Below are 17947 nucleotides of genomic sequence, written 5' to 3' on the forward strand. Positions count from 1 at the left end.
GATTACAGTAGCATCAAGCTAAAGGCGGGATTGTCCCTCCAGTCGCCAGTCGGGGTTCATCTTAGTAAAAGCTGTGATATCAAGCGATATGCGCAAACTATTTTTTTTTACAACGCTTATATAAACTCATTCTGTCTGATAGAAATCGTGTACACGTCATTTCTTCCAATGCAATTTTAAAAAATCAACAAATTAGTCCAATTATTATTGGGGATTAATTATTTTCGTTGATATCGAAAAAGGGGAAAACTTCTACAGTAATGAGAGATATAGCTGTAAATGTTGAGTTTTTCCACTTAGATAAGCTTTTTTTTTTAAAAAGTATTTTTATATTTTGCTTTTTACAAATCATCTTGAAAAGATGCTCGTACACGAAAGGCTGTTAAAAAGAAAACAATATCTCAGACTCTCCAGACTCTCCAGACTCTAAAAGCTTCTTGCAATCTTATCATTTCTCCCTTCCTGGGTATAGTGTTATGTTATCAACCAAAGTGAGGTTTCACTGATCAGCACACAGTGGACACAAATAGACACACAGGGGACACAAATAGACGCACAGTGGACACAGATAGACACACAGTGGACACAAACAGACACACAGTGGACACAAACAGACACACAGTGGACACAAACAGACACACAGTGGACACAGACACACAGTGGACACAAACAGACACACAGTGGACAGAAACAGACACACAGTTGACACAAACAGACACACAGTGGACACAAACAGACACACAGTGGACACAAACACACAGTGGACACAAACAGACACACAGTGGACACAAACAGACACACAGTGGACACAAACAGAAACGCAGTGGACACAAATAGACACACAGTGGACACAGACAGACACACAGTGGACACAAACAGACACACAGTGGACACAAATAGATACACAGTGGACACAAATAGATACACAGTGGACACAAACAGACACACAGTGGACACAAATAGACACACAGTGGACACAAATAGACACACAGTGGACACAAACAGACACACAGTGGACACAAACACACAGTGGACACAAATAGATACACAGTGGACACAAATAGACACACAGTGGACACAAATAGACACTCAGTTGGCACAAATAGACACACAGTGGACACAAATAGACACACAGTGGACACAAATAGACACACAGTGGACACAAATAGACACACAGTGGGCACAGACACACAGTGGACACAGACACACAGTGGACACAAATAGACACACAGTGGACACAAATAGACACACAGTGGACACACATAGACACAGTGGACATAGACACACAGTGGACACAAATAGACACACAGTGGACATAAATAGACACACAGTGGACACAAATAGACACTGCGTTGACTCACTGAAAGGCTTTTTTTTCCGGACAAAATACAATCACAAGAAAATCTCGCCCATGGAGTGCCACGCGTAATCTACGTTTGTGCCAATGATAGACTAATGTATTATGTCACTTTGCTATAGAAATATGTTACTGAATCCACAGTAGTTTAACAGCGTTAGATTGATTGGATTGAGGCGCAGTAGCTGAGTGCGGGGATCCCGGGTTCTAATCCTGGTGAAGACTGGAATTTTTAGTTTCGGGCACCTCTGAGATTATCTTATCTTCTTATCTTATCTTATATAATACAGACGTTACTTCAAAAAAAGAAGATGATTACGTCATACGCGTCATGCATTTAGTTAGGATTAGTTAGGAAAAAGTAAAGGGGGTTGGTCGTTGTGCTGGCCACATGACACCCTCGTTAACCGTGGGCCACAGAAGCAGATGATCTTTACACCATCTTCTCCATAGATTGCAAGGTCTGAAAGGGGAACTTTATTTTTGTCCTACTCTGAGCGTGTAGAAAAAACAAACAGATTTTCAATGGACCTCATTCACCAATTGTAAACAAACAACATTTAGCCACGTGGTTCTCTATTTCTTCTATACAAAATAAGTAATACATAAAGGCTGTCACGTGATTCGTTTTTTTCCCCATTGTTTTATCAATATTATCACGTGGCTAAATGTTGTTTGTTTACGATTGGTGAATGAGGTCCATTAATAGACTTAAATATATACGAACAGTTTAGGAAGGAGGTCGCGAAAAAAAAACGTGCTTTTGGTGACCTAGTTTAGTTTAAAGATTATGTTAGTTTTGTAAATAAATATATTGCGCATTGTTTTTAGCGACGGTAAAAAGTAGTGACGTAGTCAGACAAAGCGAATGACGTTGCAGAATGCGGGTACATGATAGCAGAACAAGATGGCTGGAGCTCAGAGAAGGAAGGAGAGTGATAGAGACTGCTAAGTAAATGACGGATAGAGAGACAAGACGAGCATCCCCATTTGTAGATAAATACATCTGTCAAAGTAGTCAGAAGTCTTGATTACGTATAGCACTTTTAATTGTAATGTCCCTTATCTTCTTATCTTATATAATACAGACGTTATTTCAAAAAAGAAGGTGATTACGTCCTACGCGTCATGCATTTAGTCATGCATATTAACCAATGACTTAAATTCTACCAAGTCACTGGTTTTCCTGGCTAGCTCAGGCAACCAATTCCATGCTCTAATAACGCTAGGGAAGAAGGAGTATTTGTACAAATTTGTCCTAACATATGGGATGAGGAATGTGCCTTTAGCTAGTTTAGACAGCACACAAGATCCTGGCCAGTACACTATCTTTCTGTCCTGCAAATGATTGGTCTCCACTGCCCAAGGTTGCGACTTTGCAGGTCAGTGTTTAGGTCTTCTATGACAATTGGTTCCGGGTGCTATCCCCTCTGTTCCGCGTGAGGTTTGAACTAGAACGTAGCCATCTCTCGTCTGAAGAAAGAAACCTCTGACCACGTAAAACAAAACTTTACAGTGGACAGTCAAAACCGGACTTTTTTTTCACAATTCAGGCCAGCACCTGTCGGATAGAGGACGCGGTCTCCTTTAGCCGGACGTCTAGTAGCACTATTCATAGGTCCAAACATCAGAAAAGTGTTGTTTATGATGACCTTGAACTTTGCCATCTCGTCTGACACCCGAACGCCCAGTTGAGTTTGGCCGAACTATGAACCTTTAAAAAAAAAATAAAGCGTCATTGCTTGGCCTACTTTGTGAGAGCACAGAGAGACCGTCAGAGATACATTCTAACACATTATCGAGTTTGTACACAGATAATTTAGAAGCATGCACAGCTAACGTAAGTATTCTGTGCTGATTTGTTGTTTTTTTTTAGCGTAGGCCTATTTTTGTTTTCACTGCTGTGGTAGAGAGTGTATAGATCTAGTGCATTGAAAACTAGCTTATTAAACCTAACCATAAGCGTACTTTGCCCACAACTGACGTATGTATGGTTTTATAATGAGTTCAATATGTGTAACAATCTTCAACTTTAAAAAAAAAAAAAAACCAACACTTTTAACCTTAGATTGGGGGTAAAAGTTTGTAAATCTACTTGTAGTATAGAGGGGAAGAGAAGGTCTACACTTGGCCTATATTTACAGAGAAGGTGTTTGGTGCAGGCGCGTGATTTACTTATCGTCTGCTGAGGGAGAAAATAGATCTAAGGGAGAGAAGAATGTTTGTATTCTTTTTCTTTCTTTTTTTTAAAAACTAAATTAACGATATTTTTAACCATAAAATAATTAAACTATGTTGTTTGTTTTTTCTTGTGTGGTGAAGTCTATAACAGATACAATTTAGGTCAATTTTTAGCCAACTAGGTCACTTTCTTTTCATAACTTTTTACATTAAAAACAATTTTGGTGGGTCTTTTTATTATGCGTTTTGTTTGATATCTTAGAAAGTAGTATGCGAACATATAACTTGCATAATCGATATATCGAATCAGACTACCATTGTCTGCGGTGCACGTAACGGGGGCTTTCCAGACCACATAGTAATACCACCGTGGTCTTTTTGGGGGAGACTTCTTCTTTTAGCCAGCTTTAATGTTGCTGAGCTGTGAGCTCTTTTGCAGACTGTGCCAAGGAAAAACAGTGTGCTGTTTTCTTCAGTTGTTCAGCACTGCCGTACAGAGTGTTGGTTATGTTGGGCTGTAGTGGAAGTAGGAGACAGGCTAACTGGAATGTACATTTTCCATCATTGGGCTCCCACACTATGTTCTAGCAAACAATTGGGGAGGATGAAAGTTGATCTCACGCTCAGTAGCGGTACAGAATATGAATACTTAGGAACCCCTCGTAGGCTTAGCCTCCGTCCTCGCTGGAATAGGGGAACCGAGGCAGAGTCCAAGAAGCCGAGTCTCACAATAACGGATGTGATTAAATGATATTCTAATAGACAGGGATCGCCGGTCAGATGGATTGGTGAAGAGCCATCTCTCATTCCAAAGGTAAACCCCTTCCCTTTCGTCAAGGGTCATAATAGGGCACCAACTCAGCCCTTAACAAACACTCACTGAGGAGATCAAGTGACATAAGAAGCCTCAGTCCTCGTCCCGCTTTAAACACCACCACCCAGACTTAACTTAATTAAAAATCCGTCTTTTCTGATACACGAACCAGAGACCCTTCGTTTCTTAAGCCAAGCGCCTTACCACCTAGTCCCTTTTTTAATGTATAGTTTAACTGTTTTTTTTTCCTCTACTTACAGATTTGAAATTTAAAAATGCGCTGCACATTGACCCTGGCATTTTTAGTGCCATCTCTGATGTCACTGACATTCTGTTCAGCAAAGAATGTGGTCATGTTTCCTTCACCGACAAAAAGCTATCTCATCTACCACGCCAACATAGCCCAAGCTTTGACGGAACGTGGCCACAACGTGACCATATGTGTCCCGGACTACCTGGCCAACAAAGGGCTCATCCGGAACAGAAACATCCACATTTTGAGGTACGGGAAGCAGCACGGTGACATGGAGGCCTACATTTACAACAAATCCGAAGTCATAGCACGATTCTGGAGAAGGGAGGTGCAAAGTATCCAAGCTCTCTTCGCTGTCGTTAACGTGTTTAAAGATTTGGTGGAAAAAATACTCTCTGATCCCACATTTATTCCATCCATTCAAGATTTAAACCCAGATTTTTTAGTCATCGAAAGTTTTCAATTTATCAGAAATATGCTTGTGTTGCCCTACAAACTCGATATTCCGTTTGGCCTCATTGGCCCCAGCCACGACTATTTCCTTAGTAGGGTCCCATTTAATCCTGCCTCAGAGCCATTGTTTTCTGAAACCGGAAGTGATAAGAAAACGTTTACAGAAAGAGTGAAATCAGCCGTCACTTCTGCAGTTTTTATGTTCTACGACATAAGTGCCGACGCTGACGTTGTCTCGAGATACGCCCCTGAAAAACCGTACATGTCAATCAGGGATATTGCACTGAAGGCTGAGGTATTTATTGCAGAGACAGATCATGTACTAGATTACCCACGCTCTAGTCTTCCTAACACAAAACTTATTGGGGGATCTTCGGTGAGTGAGGCCAAACCATTGTCAGGAGAAATAAAGAAGTTTGTTGAAGAGTCTGCCATGGGCGTAGCTGTTGTGTCTTTTGGTGGAGGTGAAATATATGTTCCCCAGGAGATTCAATCTAAAATGATAGCAGCATTTAAAAAACTAAATCTCAATGTGGTCTGGAAGTTTGATTGGGCTTCTGATCAAACGAACAAAATTTTAGCTTTGAAATGGATTCCTCAAAATGACCTCTTGGGTCATCCTAAAACTAAAGTGTTTGTTTCCCACTGTGGGAAAAACGGTCAGTACGAGGCACTGTACCATGGAGTTCCAATCCTTTGTCTTCCTATTTATGGCGATCAATTATACAATTCTAAACGAATAGCTGTGAAAGAATTCGGACTATATGCAGATATAAGGGACGTAACTCCCGAAAATTTAACGCAGCTGATTCAGCAAGTAGCAGACGATTCTAAATATAGAACTAACATCCAGAAAGCATCACAAATATTCAAAGAGCTTTACAAAATTCCCAGCAAGGAAGCTGCTTTCTGGTTTGATCACGTGATGAAATATGGTGGAAGTTACATGAGGTCGTCAGGTCAACAAATGCCGCTCCACCAATTCCTTCTGCTGGATGTTATTGCATATTTATCTACCATTCTGGTTGTGTCTTTGCTGGCATTTTATAAAATTTTGAGGCTGTGCATCAATCGTTTCAAGAAAACAAAAGTGAAAACGGCTTAGCAAAAACCAAAATTAGATAAAACTGAACAAAATGAACATTATACCTTAACATTTATAGAACATAGGAACTTATGCACATTTGTTTTTAAACGTCACCTTTATGGATGCCACTGTGGTTATCCTTTAGACCCACATGGATTATAAAACTAGCATTAGGATTTTTGCCACAAGGTCAATTGTTGATAATGGACCTCATTCATCAACCGTAAACAAACAACATTTAGCCAGCAGGAGCGATAGCCCCCCCCCAACCCCCTCCCAACGTGGACGACCCCCCCCCCTCCCAGTGCCGTTAGAGCATAGGATGGTTTGCCTGATTCAGACAGGAAAACCAGTGGCTAAATTGACACATGAAATGCATAGGACGTAATTGTCTTCTTTTTTTTTTTTTGAAGTAACGTCTGTAATTTATAAGACAAGATATTCATACTGAACTTTCTAAAATTTTTGTTTTCGATGTCAAAACTTTTGCACTGAGATTACTTTTTGATTACGTCATTAGCTGTTGTAGTTCAAGATAAGACAACCTTCTACCAACTTGTCCTTTTTTTTTTTTTTTTTTTACTAGTCATTTTCTTTTTCAGATGTACATGCGTGATTATATGAATTCATTTCTTGTTATGACATTTGTATTTTTTTTTTACTCAAAACGAAAGATAATAAAAATATTGATTTCTATTCTTGTTTCATTTCTTTAAAATTGTGTTTGTGTGTGTGTGTATGTGAGTTTGGGCGCGTGTGTGTGTGTGTATGTGTGTGTGATTGTGTGTGTGTGTGATTGAATCCATTTGATTTGAACAGCTTGCAAGGAAAGGGAAGTGTCTGGGATAGAGAAGTTTTGCGACATAATTTAACTAGATCATTTCATTCCTTTCCAGGACATGTACAAATAATTCTTCATAGGCTTCAATACATCCCCAGACTGTAAATAGAACTGATCTATTCGCCATTATTACTATTACTTTTGTATATAGCGTCTTTCATGCTTCTACGGCCAATGGCTACCTCGACAGTCCAATCTTTTTTTTTTTTTTTGTTTTTGTTAGTGGGCGAGGGATAAATAGAGGAGGATCCTAGCAGGGCTCGCAAAAACCTTCCTTCAGGGAGCAGTACCAGGAAGAAAAAAAAGAGGCAAACAGAGAAAGCGATGGGAAGACAAGATAAAAGAATGGAAGGGCCTGTCATTGAAAGAGATTCTATCCAAGGCAAAACACAAAGAGGATTAGAGATCTTGTGTGGTGCTCATACGTTAGGGCAGACGTAGGTAAAGGTGAAGGTGAGAGAGAAGGAAGTCTCTGGAAGAAAGTTTCAGTGCTGCCTTTGAGAGCACACTTGATATCCCCCCCCCCCCAAAAAAAAAAAAGTCCGTTTCCTAGGCATCAGAGTGTAAGGTGACCACTACGAAGAATTTCTCTCTGCCAACAGGCGTGAACCAAGAGTCTTCCCCCCCCCCTTTGCCCAGTTCTCTCTGAAGGTTCCTCAATGTATGTAACTGTCAGGAGAACTGGGGAATGTAAGGTGTTTTAGAGTTGTGTGTCTGTTTTGTTTATTTGTTGTGAGTTGGGGGAGGGACATGGGACTTGAACACGGGTGTTCAGGGGAGATAATGTGTGCTGGCCCTGCTGTCAGTAAAGGACCTGGTCATGTCTGTGTGTGAGTTATTTTCTCTATTTATTGATGTTTCAGTGTTTTGTTGTTGTAGGTTACCATTAATTATATTGTACCGTTTGATCGTCTAAAGAGCTGAGCCGAAGGCTCTTCGAGATCTAAGTTGGAAAAAAAACCTGTTTGATCGTCAAACAGTAAAAAAAACAAAAAAAAAACAACCTGTGTGAACACACAGTTCTGTCTGGAAGAGACCCAAGTCAATGCCTATGTAAAGCATTGCTATTTCCGATGCATCTGGCCCCCAACGCATGGGCTAGACACGGCCGAAGGCCGAGTGCACCGGGAACCTCTGCCATTTTCCTTCGTTATACCAAACTAACCGTGGGGGACTCGCCATTTATGCAACGGTCCCTTGAGGAACGGCGCATGGATTTTGTGACAGGTTTGTGGGAACTTTTTTACAACTCCGCGCCGTGCAATGGGTGGACTCTCGTCTACCCGTGGGCATCCCCACGGGAGTCTTGTGTTGCTACCCATTTAGCATAACCACTTCCTCTAATGGTCGTTTCCACACGAGCGCCACGATGAGGCAGAGTAGCTCGCTCGCGTTATATTGAGCCTGATAATTCTACAGGCCACCAAAAGTACTTTCGTTCTTTGAGAGGTATAGTTTGAGATCACTTTGCTAGACGGGGGTATAGTCAGCTTCAATTGATATAGCGGTACGACATACGTTTATAAGAACGAACTATATTTTATTGGAGGTTTTAATACATGGCGAAAAAAAACAACTATAAATAGCTTTTGGCGTATCCAGTATCTAAAATAAAGAGAATTAGGTCATACTGACACAGTTTTAGTCTCCAGAATGAATGGCTCTTCACGTTACCCCTGTGTTAGAGGATTCCATGATTTCAATTTTATTTTTAAACATATATATATATATATATATGGCTAGAACAACCGCCTTTATTTTCCCACATCTAGTGTCTGATACTCATTAGGTCTGGGTAGACTCAGAGGCGCCCTAAAGATTTCGAAATTAAAACCCCCAGTCTTCACTAGCATTCACACCCAAGACCCTCGGCACGGAAGCCAAGCGCTTTACCACTCAACCAACGCGACTCGTAACTCATATTTTGGCATTGATGGTCCACTGCATCAGTGGATTAAGGATTTTCTGATAGGGAGAGAACAAACTGTAATAATAAATGGCTGTAAATCAACAATGATAACAGTAAACTCAGGAACAGTCTTAGGTCCACTACTATTTTTAATTTACATAAATGATTTACCAAATTGCATTAGTTCAGGAACAAAAGTCAGATTATTTGCAGACGATTGCATAATATATAGAACAATAAAAACACAAGATACAGAAATTTTACAAAGAGAATTAGATGAATTACAGAAATGAGAATCAAATTGGAGCATGTCTTTCCACTCAGAAAAATGTCAGTTATTAAGAGTAACAAAAAACAAATTAATTCCACTTATCTTATTCATGGTAAACCAGTAACACAGACTAAAAACGCAAAATACCTAGGTGTTATAATAAATGAAAAACTGTCATGGAATTCACATATTGATGAAACTATAAAAAAAAATCAAAATAAAGCATTAGGGTTTATTAAAAGAAATTTATATAAATCAAATAGCAACATAAAACTAAAATGTTATTTAACCTTGGTTAGGCCAATAATAGAATATGCATCCTCCGTTTGGGACCCCTCAACTCAAGAAAAAATCAAGAAACTGGAACAGACACAAAATAGAGCAGTGAGATTTATAACAAACGAATATTCACATTTGACTAGAGTAACACCTTTAGTAAAATCACTAAATTTAGAAAGCCTTCAGGACAGAAGACTCAAAAGTAAAGTAGGTAGCAATTATACATAAAACACTGAACCATAATCTTCAAATACAAAAACAACATTTAATAAAATACTCTGAAAGACACAAAGATAAAGGCACATTTCTCATCCCATATGCTAGGGACAAATTTGTACAAATGTTGCCTGAGCTAGCCAGGAAAACCAGTGACTTGGCAGAATTTAAGTCATTGATTAATATGCATGACTGAATGCATGACGCGTAGGACGTAATCATCTTCTTTTTTGAAGTAACGTCTGTATTATATAAGATAAGAAGATAAGATAGTAATTGACTCATATTTCATAGCAATTGACTCCTAACTCATAGCATTGACTCACTCATAATTATAGACACATATCTCATAGTAACAGACCCATGACTCAAATTATTTATCTCACTACCCATAGTAATTGACTCAATTTCTTCTTTATCTGCAGTTTTACTAAGGTCTAGTTTTTTAAGTTGGAGTATGGACCCGCAGTTGTATAAAGGGGCTGTACCTTGACACCAGAAATGAAAGGTAACTCTTGGTGCTACATGCATAACTCATGTAATAAGATTGACCCAGTTGAACATATCTTGGCCTACTTCAGGGGGAGAGCAATATTAAATTATGCTTTGTCATTGCTCACATATGATTCTAGACAAGTTTAGAAAGTTGATCAATGAGTGTGGAGGACTTTTGTATGAACAGTACGTATACTATTTATATTTGGGTTATTTGCTGTTTAAGTTACAATACACTAATCTTCGGACTCGAAGACAAGCCTTATTATTATTACTATACATTTTAGACGAAGATCTTCTGAGGTTAAAAAATAATCACTTGTTGGCTTTTTTTTTTAAGTGGTAAAAAATATAGTCAAAATGTGATTGGTGTTTCTTAATGGAGTTTACTATAGGTTTAGATGTCTAATTCTAGATGTTAACCACAGTAAATGTAAGTAGACATTTGTTTAATTGAGAACCTTCAATTACACAAATTTAAGGTTCTCAATTTTTACAAAGCTTATATCAACTCACTCAGTCCGTTTGTCTGACTATGAATGGAACTCACTCCCCATTGATCTCAGACAGACAACATGCTATACCACTTTTAAGAAGAACATTAAGACCTACTTGTTTAAAACTTTTTTAGATTAGTTTTTGAGGTCTTTTGTAGTGTCTGTATTTGTGATGTTATTACAGCGCCTTGAGCCTACATTTTGTTTGTAAACAGCGCTTTATAAATACAATTATTATTATTATTATGAATTTTTTTTTTTCAAAAGGATTTACTTCTTATTTAATGAGGTTGTTCCGTATTTCTTCCCTGTCACGTGGCAGTGTTGTTTACATTAATGGCTTCATTGTAACTTGAATATGAAAATAGTTTAGATCTAGACATTTTTTTAGGATTAGAAAGTCCCGGGTACGCTATTCAGCCTCAACGTGGCACTCGGGTGGAAACGATCATTTGAGGAAGTGATTAGGCTAAATGAATGGCAAAACAAAACTCCTGTGGGAGTGTCCAAGGGAATGCGAGAGCTTTCCCATCGCACGGAGCGGAGTTGAAAGAAAGCTTCCACGTCCATGTCGATAATCCATGCGCCGTTCCTCAACGGACCGTTATATTAATGGCGAGTCCTGCACGGTTAGCGTGGTACGACATAGGAAAATGGCGGAGGTTCCCGGTGTACTCGGCCTTCGGCCATGAATTCTAGTCCATGCGCCCGGAGTGCCAGATACATCGGATAAGTATTTATTTCCTGTTTCCAGTCTAGTAATATGTGTCCCGATCTATGTTGGTAGCGTAATCGTGTGCATACTTGCAAGAACAGTGTTGGGCTAATTTTTGGTGCATCTAAAAAGATCAATTCAATTTGAATATAATCTATATTATTTTGTAATTTTATTTATTTGATTTTTAGAACACTACCAAGACAGTGATTTATATTAATACACATTTAAAAAAGGGCAAATAAATCAACAAATATTTCCTTTTTTTTTTCAGATGTCAAATAAAATGTTTTATCCTGCACTACTAGCGGTATTAGTGGTGTCCCCTTATCTCTGTGGCGCCAAACATGTCGTCATGATGCCAGCACCAACCAAGAGTTATCTCATCTACCACGCCAAGGTTGGACACGCTCTTACAGAACTTGGCCACACAGTGTCCATATGTGTTCCAGATTACCTGGCCAACAAAGGGCTCGTTCCAAACAAAGCTATCGGCATAATTAAATACGGGAAACAGCTGGGTGACATAGAGGCCTATATTTTCAACAAGACTAACATAATTGCTGGATTCTGGGCGGGAGAGGTTCCAGGTATCGGCAATTTGGGCATATTAATCAACACTTTTAAAGAATTAGTTAACCAAATACTTTCTGAAGAGGCTTTTATAACGTCAATTCGTGACCTGAAGCCAGATTTTTTAATCCTCGAAAGTTTCGTGTTTACTCGAAATTTGATCGTCCTGCCTTACAAACTCGACATTCCATTTGGCCTGATTGGCCCCAGCCAAGACAGTTTACTAAATAGAGTTCCGTTCAATTCTGCCTCGGAGACATTCTTTTTTGAGAACGGAAGTGATAGGAAAACATTTCTGGAAAGGGTCAAGGCTGTCGTAGCTTCTGCTATTCTTATGGCCTATGACCCTTTCACTGACGCCGATATTGTAACAAGATATGCCCCGGATAAGCCTTACACGACTATAAGGGAAATTGCTCTAAAGGCTGAAATATCTATTGCGGAAACAGATCATATACTCGATTATCCGCAGAGTACTCTTCCCAATACTAGAAGGGTTGGAGGCTTTTCAGTAAGTGATGCTAAGCCATTGCCACAAGACATAAAGAGCTTTGTTGAAAGATCTTCCAGAGGCGTAGCTGTTGTGTCTTTTGGGGGTGGGGATATCAAGGTACCTGACCATATTAAGTCCAAAATGGCGACTGCTTTCCAAAAGCTAGATTTAAATATAGTCTGGAAGACGAATGGGGGTAATGAAAAAGAGGATAACATTTTAGCTTTGAACTGGATACCTCAAAATGACCTCCTGGGTCATCCTAAAACCAAAGTGTTTATTTCTCACTGTGGGACAAACGGTCAGTACGAGGCTCTGTACCATGGAGTGCCAATCCTCTGTCTTCCTATTTTTGGCGACCAATTTTATAACGCCAATCGCATATATGTGAAAGGATTTGGACTATATGCAGATATAAGAGACATTACTGCCAAAAAATTAACGCAGCTGATTCAGCAAGTAGCAGACGATTCTAAATATAGAACTAACATCCAGAAAGCATCGCAAATATTCAAAGAGCTTCACAAAATTCCCAGCAAAGAAGCAGCCTACTGGTTTGATCACGTGATGAAATATGGCGGAGATTACATGAGGTCGTCGGGGCAACAAATACCCTTGTACCAGTTTCTGTTAATAGATGTTATTGCCTTTCTTCTCGCTGTTGTTATTGTTTTTACGCTGGTTGTCTGTCTCATCCTCAGAATGTGCTGCAGACGATTTAAAAAATCGAAACTAAAGACGGCTTAATTTTTTAAGGCGATCTCATAGTCTCATATGAAATATACAGACCCGAATACAGTTTTAATTTTACATTATTGTAAATTGTTGACATTTTTTCCTTTTTCGTTCTCATTATTATACTGGAGGGTTCAGACGGCTAGACCCAGGGGCGGACTGGCTATATGGGCATTTGGGCGAATGCCCGGTGGGCCGGTACCCAAACGGGCCGGTAGAGCAACCGAAATGGCCGCATCGATGCCACTATAGCACGTAAGAAATTGTTAAAGGTTTTATAATATTCTCTTATAAAAAGGCCATCTGAGTACCACTTTAATTTAACACATTTTCCGAAATAATGTAATAGCCTTCATCCGTAGACAGTGCTACTAGTAGGCTTTATCCTTTTAGGGCCTACACACTTAGCGATTAAAAAGCAACATAATGCCTATATTTCTAATAAAGATGTAGAGTTCACTGTATACATGCATATTAATACATTATCAAACTTGACACAATGACTTTAAGGACAGGTAGACCTAGAAATGGATGCCCATCATATGATATAGAATTTGTGGGCCGAATTGCATAGAAATGCCCGGGCCGATTTTGACAATCAGTCCACCCCTGGGTAGACCAATATCTGAAATGAACTGCGCGGTGGTTTCCGTATAAGGCAGCTTTAGCTCTATATAGTTTCTCTTCTATAGGTTAGTTTTGGGGGCCAGTGTCTTGTTCTGGCTTCTAGGCTGATAATAGATTGTGACTGTTTTTATTTTAATGCCATTATTGTAGGCCTAATGTTTTGTTTCATGAGATAGTTGGACGCACTTTTGTTTACTTAATATTGACATTATTAATGGACATTTAGTCTTAGCCGACAATCATGACTATGGACATTTAGTCGTAGGCAACAATTATGACTATGGACATTTAGACTTAGTCCACAATTATGACTATGGACATTTAGTCGTAGGCCATAATTATGACTATGGACATTTAGTCTTAGCCCACAATTATGACTATGGACATTTAGTCGTAGGCCATAATTATGACTATGGACATTTAGTCTTAGCCCATAATTATGACTATGGACATTTAGTCGTAGGCCATAATTATGACTATGTACATTTAGTCGTAGGCCATAATTATGACTATGGACATTTAGTCGTAGGCCATAATTATGACTATGGACATTTAATCTTAGTCCACAATCATGACTGTATTTTACATTTCAAAGAACTTAGAAAGTAGGCCTACATATAGAAATATTGAGGTCTGAGTCAAAGGCATAGCTCGGGAATAAGGACTCGGGGGGGGGGGGGCGGAGGGGTTTGACATCTTTAAGTGCCCTTGGATTTTGACATTCAACAATATGACACGAGCTAATGGCGTAATATTTAATGTATAAAAATATTTCAGACACTCATTTGGGGGAATCCTCAAGTCGGGACCCCGGGGGGGGGGGATTTTCAATTTTGGACCCACTCTAGCCTCGCCACTGGTCTGAGTTATTTTTTCCCGTACAAAATAGGCCTAAACATGCATGTAGAGTATTGTGTACGGTACAAAACATGCCAGCGACGTTTATGTTTATAAATAATCCATGTTGTCCATAATCTTAGTTGGGTACTCTATGCATGAAAGTTACGTATTCTCATATTTATGTATTTATTTGGTTTTGTTTTTTTCTACAAATATAATAAATGAATAATTACTTTGATATTTTTTTGGGTTTTCTCTCCTTAAGATTTACTGTTCGTATACTTGAATGTAGAGCTCAGACTCAATGAATAAAATAGCATTACATTGTAAGGTCCTAAAAAAACAAAAACAAAAAAAAACATGAACACTGGTCTCTTGTGTAATGTGTTGCTGTGGCTTGTAACACAAGAGGGGGGGGGGCCTATTTCAGTTTTGTGTGCCTGTCTTCTGCAACGGCTTTGTCTGCATCAGATGTTTGAAAATATGCAGGTCGTAAACAGGGGTGGGCTGGATATCAAAATCGGCCCAGGCATTTCTAACAGTACAGCCCATAAAATGTATATCATGTGATGGGCCTCCAATTATAGGCCTATCTGTTCTCAAAATCACTATGTAATTTTTTTTAAAATAATGTATTGATAACTGTATGCACGCTCTATATCTTTATAAGAAATATAGGCCCTAATGTTGCTTTTTAATCGCTATGTTTGTAGGCCCTAAAAAGATGAAGTCAACTAATAGCACTCTCTACGGATGTAGGCTATTACATTATTTTTTTTGAAAATGTGTTAAATTTAATTAGTATTACACTGTAGTCTGTAAAAGATGTTTTAGCATGGCGCCCATATAGCCCCTTATATATGAGAATATCATAAAACCTTTAACAATTTAATGCGTGCCATAGTGGCATTCATGAGGCCCTTTAGGCCCATTTGAGTACCGGCCCACCGGGCATTTGCCCGAATGCCCATATAGCCATTCCGTCCCTGGTCGCAAATTTGTTTGCGTAGCCATGTGAACAGGGGCGGACTGGCTGTATCAACATTTGGGCAATAGCCCGGTGGGCCGGTACCCAAATGAGCCTGTAGGGCCACCGAAAGGGCACCATGGATGCCACTAGGGCACGTATGAAAATTGTTGAAAGTTTTATAGTATTTTCTTTTTTAAAAAAAGGTGCCCCCTGAGTGTCGAGTTTAAACCAAAAAAAAAAAAACAAAAAAAAGACTACTAGGGCCTACCTATTTAATCTAACACATTTTCAGAAATAATGTAATAGCCTACATCCGTAGAAAGTACTACTAATAGGCTTCATCCGAAACACTTAGCGATCATAAGGCAACATAAGGCCTAGATTTCTTATAAAGATATAAAGCATGCGTACAGTTATGGATACATTATCAAACTTAATAGAATGACTTTCAGGACAGGTAGACCTAGAATTGGATGCCCATCATATGATTAACAAAATTATTGGCCTGATTGTATAGAAATAGGGGGTTGGGGCTAAGTGGTTAAGCGCTTAGCTTCCGATGGCATCCGAACCTGGGGTCCTGGGTTCGAATCTTGGTGAAGACTGGAATTTTTCATGTCGGGATTTTTTTGGGCGCCTTTGAGTCCACCCAACTCTAATGGCCAACGATGGCTATAGTAATCTCGAACATTCCTCGCATTTTACCACTGGCCAGTTCTGCCACCTTCTTTGTTGAACTTTTTGTTTTAACTAGGATGAATGTATATTAGCAGGAATTCAGGAATACGCAAAACGCTCAGCTGGGGATATAACTTGTGTGCTATGCAAAACATAGAGATAACATAGCAACTAAGCTGCAGTCTCTAAAGGGAAGTGATTCATGAATTTTAAATTTATCATTTTATTCAGATTTGTTTCCCTTTGACTGTAACAACAACAGACATCTCCTTAATCTGGCCATTGATAAATATGACATCTAACACAAGTTGCGACGCCGCATGTCAGTGTTGAGACCGAACTATAACGATTGGTCTAAGTGAGACCCAGTGTAGAAGTGTGTTAACACTGTCTACACCGGCTTTCAGTTGAAGATATTGTTATAACCCAAGTGGCGGATTGAAAGGGTTAATGTGTGTGCGGCCTACTGACACACATGACTCAGGTCAATCACACAGGTCAAGGGCTGTTGAACAAGGGACATTACTGCTAATGCACGCAAATATGGCCAATGTTATTGTCATGTGACCAGAAAGCCTTGACAGACGAGAGACATTGCGTTAGTAAGAACGGTAGAGTTCAGGACAGCAAGCTGTAAGCAGGGCCGGTCTTAGGCCACTGCAACCTATGCGGTCGCTGTGGGCCCCGCGCTTTCATAGGCCCCGCGCTAATTCAAGGTGTAGCCTAATTATTAAATTGCAAAAAAAAATATACGAAAAACTCATGGAAATCTCCTGAATTTCCATAAAAATCTCCTGAAAACTCTTAAGAAATCTCCAGAAAAATAGACAAAATTGTCATTTGTGGGTGTCATTCATTGCGGAAAACGCCTATCCTACGCGCGATTAAAAAAAAAAAAAAAGCATTGTCAGCTTTCATGTAATAAAATGTAATAATCGGGCAAATTTTACTTTAATCGGAAGTTCGAATACTTTTATTTACTTTTATTTACTTTTATAGTCACTGGCATTTAAATGTGTCATTGGTTACAAGGTTCATAAAGTACAGATCGCAATTTTGTACTTAGTAAAGAATGAACAAAATTCAAAGTCGAATTTTTTTCTTATACAAAATCTTAATTTTCACTTATTATCCTTATTCCCACACAAACTAGGTCCCGCGCAATCAGTTTCGCATAGGGCCCCGCAATCGCTAGGACCGGCCCTGGCTGTAAGGACTGCATGTGTGCTACGAAGTGAGTCCTTGAAAATGTAGCAGTACGAGTCTGGAAGTAGAGAGAGAAAGACTTACAGTGTTTAGTTTGGCAGTTCTGTTTTGTACAAGAAGCATTTGAAGTTAGTGCAGCCAATTGTGTTTATTGGTTGTTGTTGATGTATTTGTTAATAAACCGCCACATTTTTTTATCGAAACTCTTGTTGTCAAGTCCTTGTATTAGATGCGCTGTGTTCTCTTTACCAAGAGGCCGTACAAGACACTGGCTCGATCCAAATCACCCCAATAGAAAGAAAACTATATGGAGAGCTGCCTGATTTGGAAACCACTGCGCTGTCCATCTCATGTATTGGTCTAGTCGTCTGGACGCTCCAACATAACAATGAGAACGAAGAAGAAGGTTGTGAATGATGCAACATAGGTGGCAATGTCTTTTTTGGCCTTAGCTAGG

The 17947-nt window shown here is 39.3% G+C and overlaps 2 protein-coding genes across 6 annotated transcripts; both read left to right on the forward strand.

Annotated features, from left to right (window-relative positions):
* The first annotated feature begins 3025 nt into the window (after positions 1-3025).
* Positions 3026-6841, forward strand: LOC106062508 (UDP-glucuronosyltransferase 2A3-like). Of its 3 annotated transcripts, none has more exons than XM_056013146.1 (2): positions 3026-3197; positions 4613-6841. In XM_056013146.1, exon 2 carries the CDS (start codon positions 4628-4630, stop codon positions 6161-6163), a length of 1536 nt encoding a protein of 511 aa, XP_055869121.1. In that variant the 5' UTR covers positions 3026-3197; positions 4613-4627; the 3' UTR covers positions 6164-6841. The 3 variants fall into 3 exon arrangements, with proteins under 3 accessions (XP_055869121.1, XP_055869124.1, XP_055869122.1); XM_056013149.1 differs by lacking the exon at positions 3026-3197 and adding an exon at positions 3248-3341; XM_056013147.1 differs by lacking the exon at positions 3026-3197 and adding an exon at positions 3439-3577.
* A 3329-nt stretch (positions 6842-10170) lies between these two features.
* On the forward strand, positions 10171-14874 carry LOC106050670 (UDP-glucuronosyltransferase 2A3-like). Of its 3 annotated transcripts, none has more exons than XM_013205694.2 (2): positions 10171-10342; positions 11643-14874. In XM_013205694.2, exon 2 carries the CDS (start codon positions 11643-11645, stop codon positions 13179-13181), a length of 1539 nt encoding a protein of 512 aa, XP_013061148.2. In that variant the 5' UTR covers positions 10171-10342; the 3' UTR covers positions 13182-14874. The 3 variants fall into 3 exon arrangements, with proteins under 3 accessions (XP_013061148.2, XP_055868906.1, XP_013061149.2); XM_056012931.1 differs by lacking the exon at positions 10171-10342 and adding an exon at positions 10382-10459; XM_013205695.2 differs by lacking the exon at positions 10171-10342 and adding an exon at positions 10455-10589.
* The last annotated feature ends 3073 nt before the right edge of the window (positions 14875-17947 follow it).

The sequence above is a fragment of the Biomphalaria glabrata genome, chromosome 15, assembly GCF_947242115.1.
Source record: "Biomphalaria glabrata chromosome 15, xgBioGlab47.1, whole genome shotgun sequence".
NCBI classification, from domain to species: domain Eukaryota; kingdom Metazoa; phylum Mollusca; class Gastropoda; family Planorbidae; genus Biomphalaria; species Biomphalaria glabrata.

Excerpts from the sequence above, each read along its gene's own strand:
- LOC106062508 (XM_056013146.1), top strand. The coding sequence starts at position 4,628 with ATGCGCTGCACATTGACCCTGGCATTTTTAGTGCCATCTCTGATGTCA.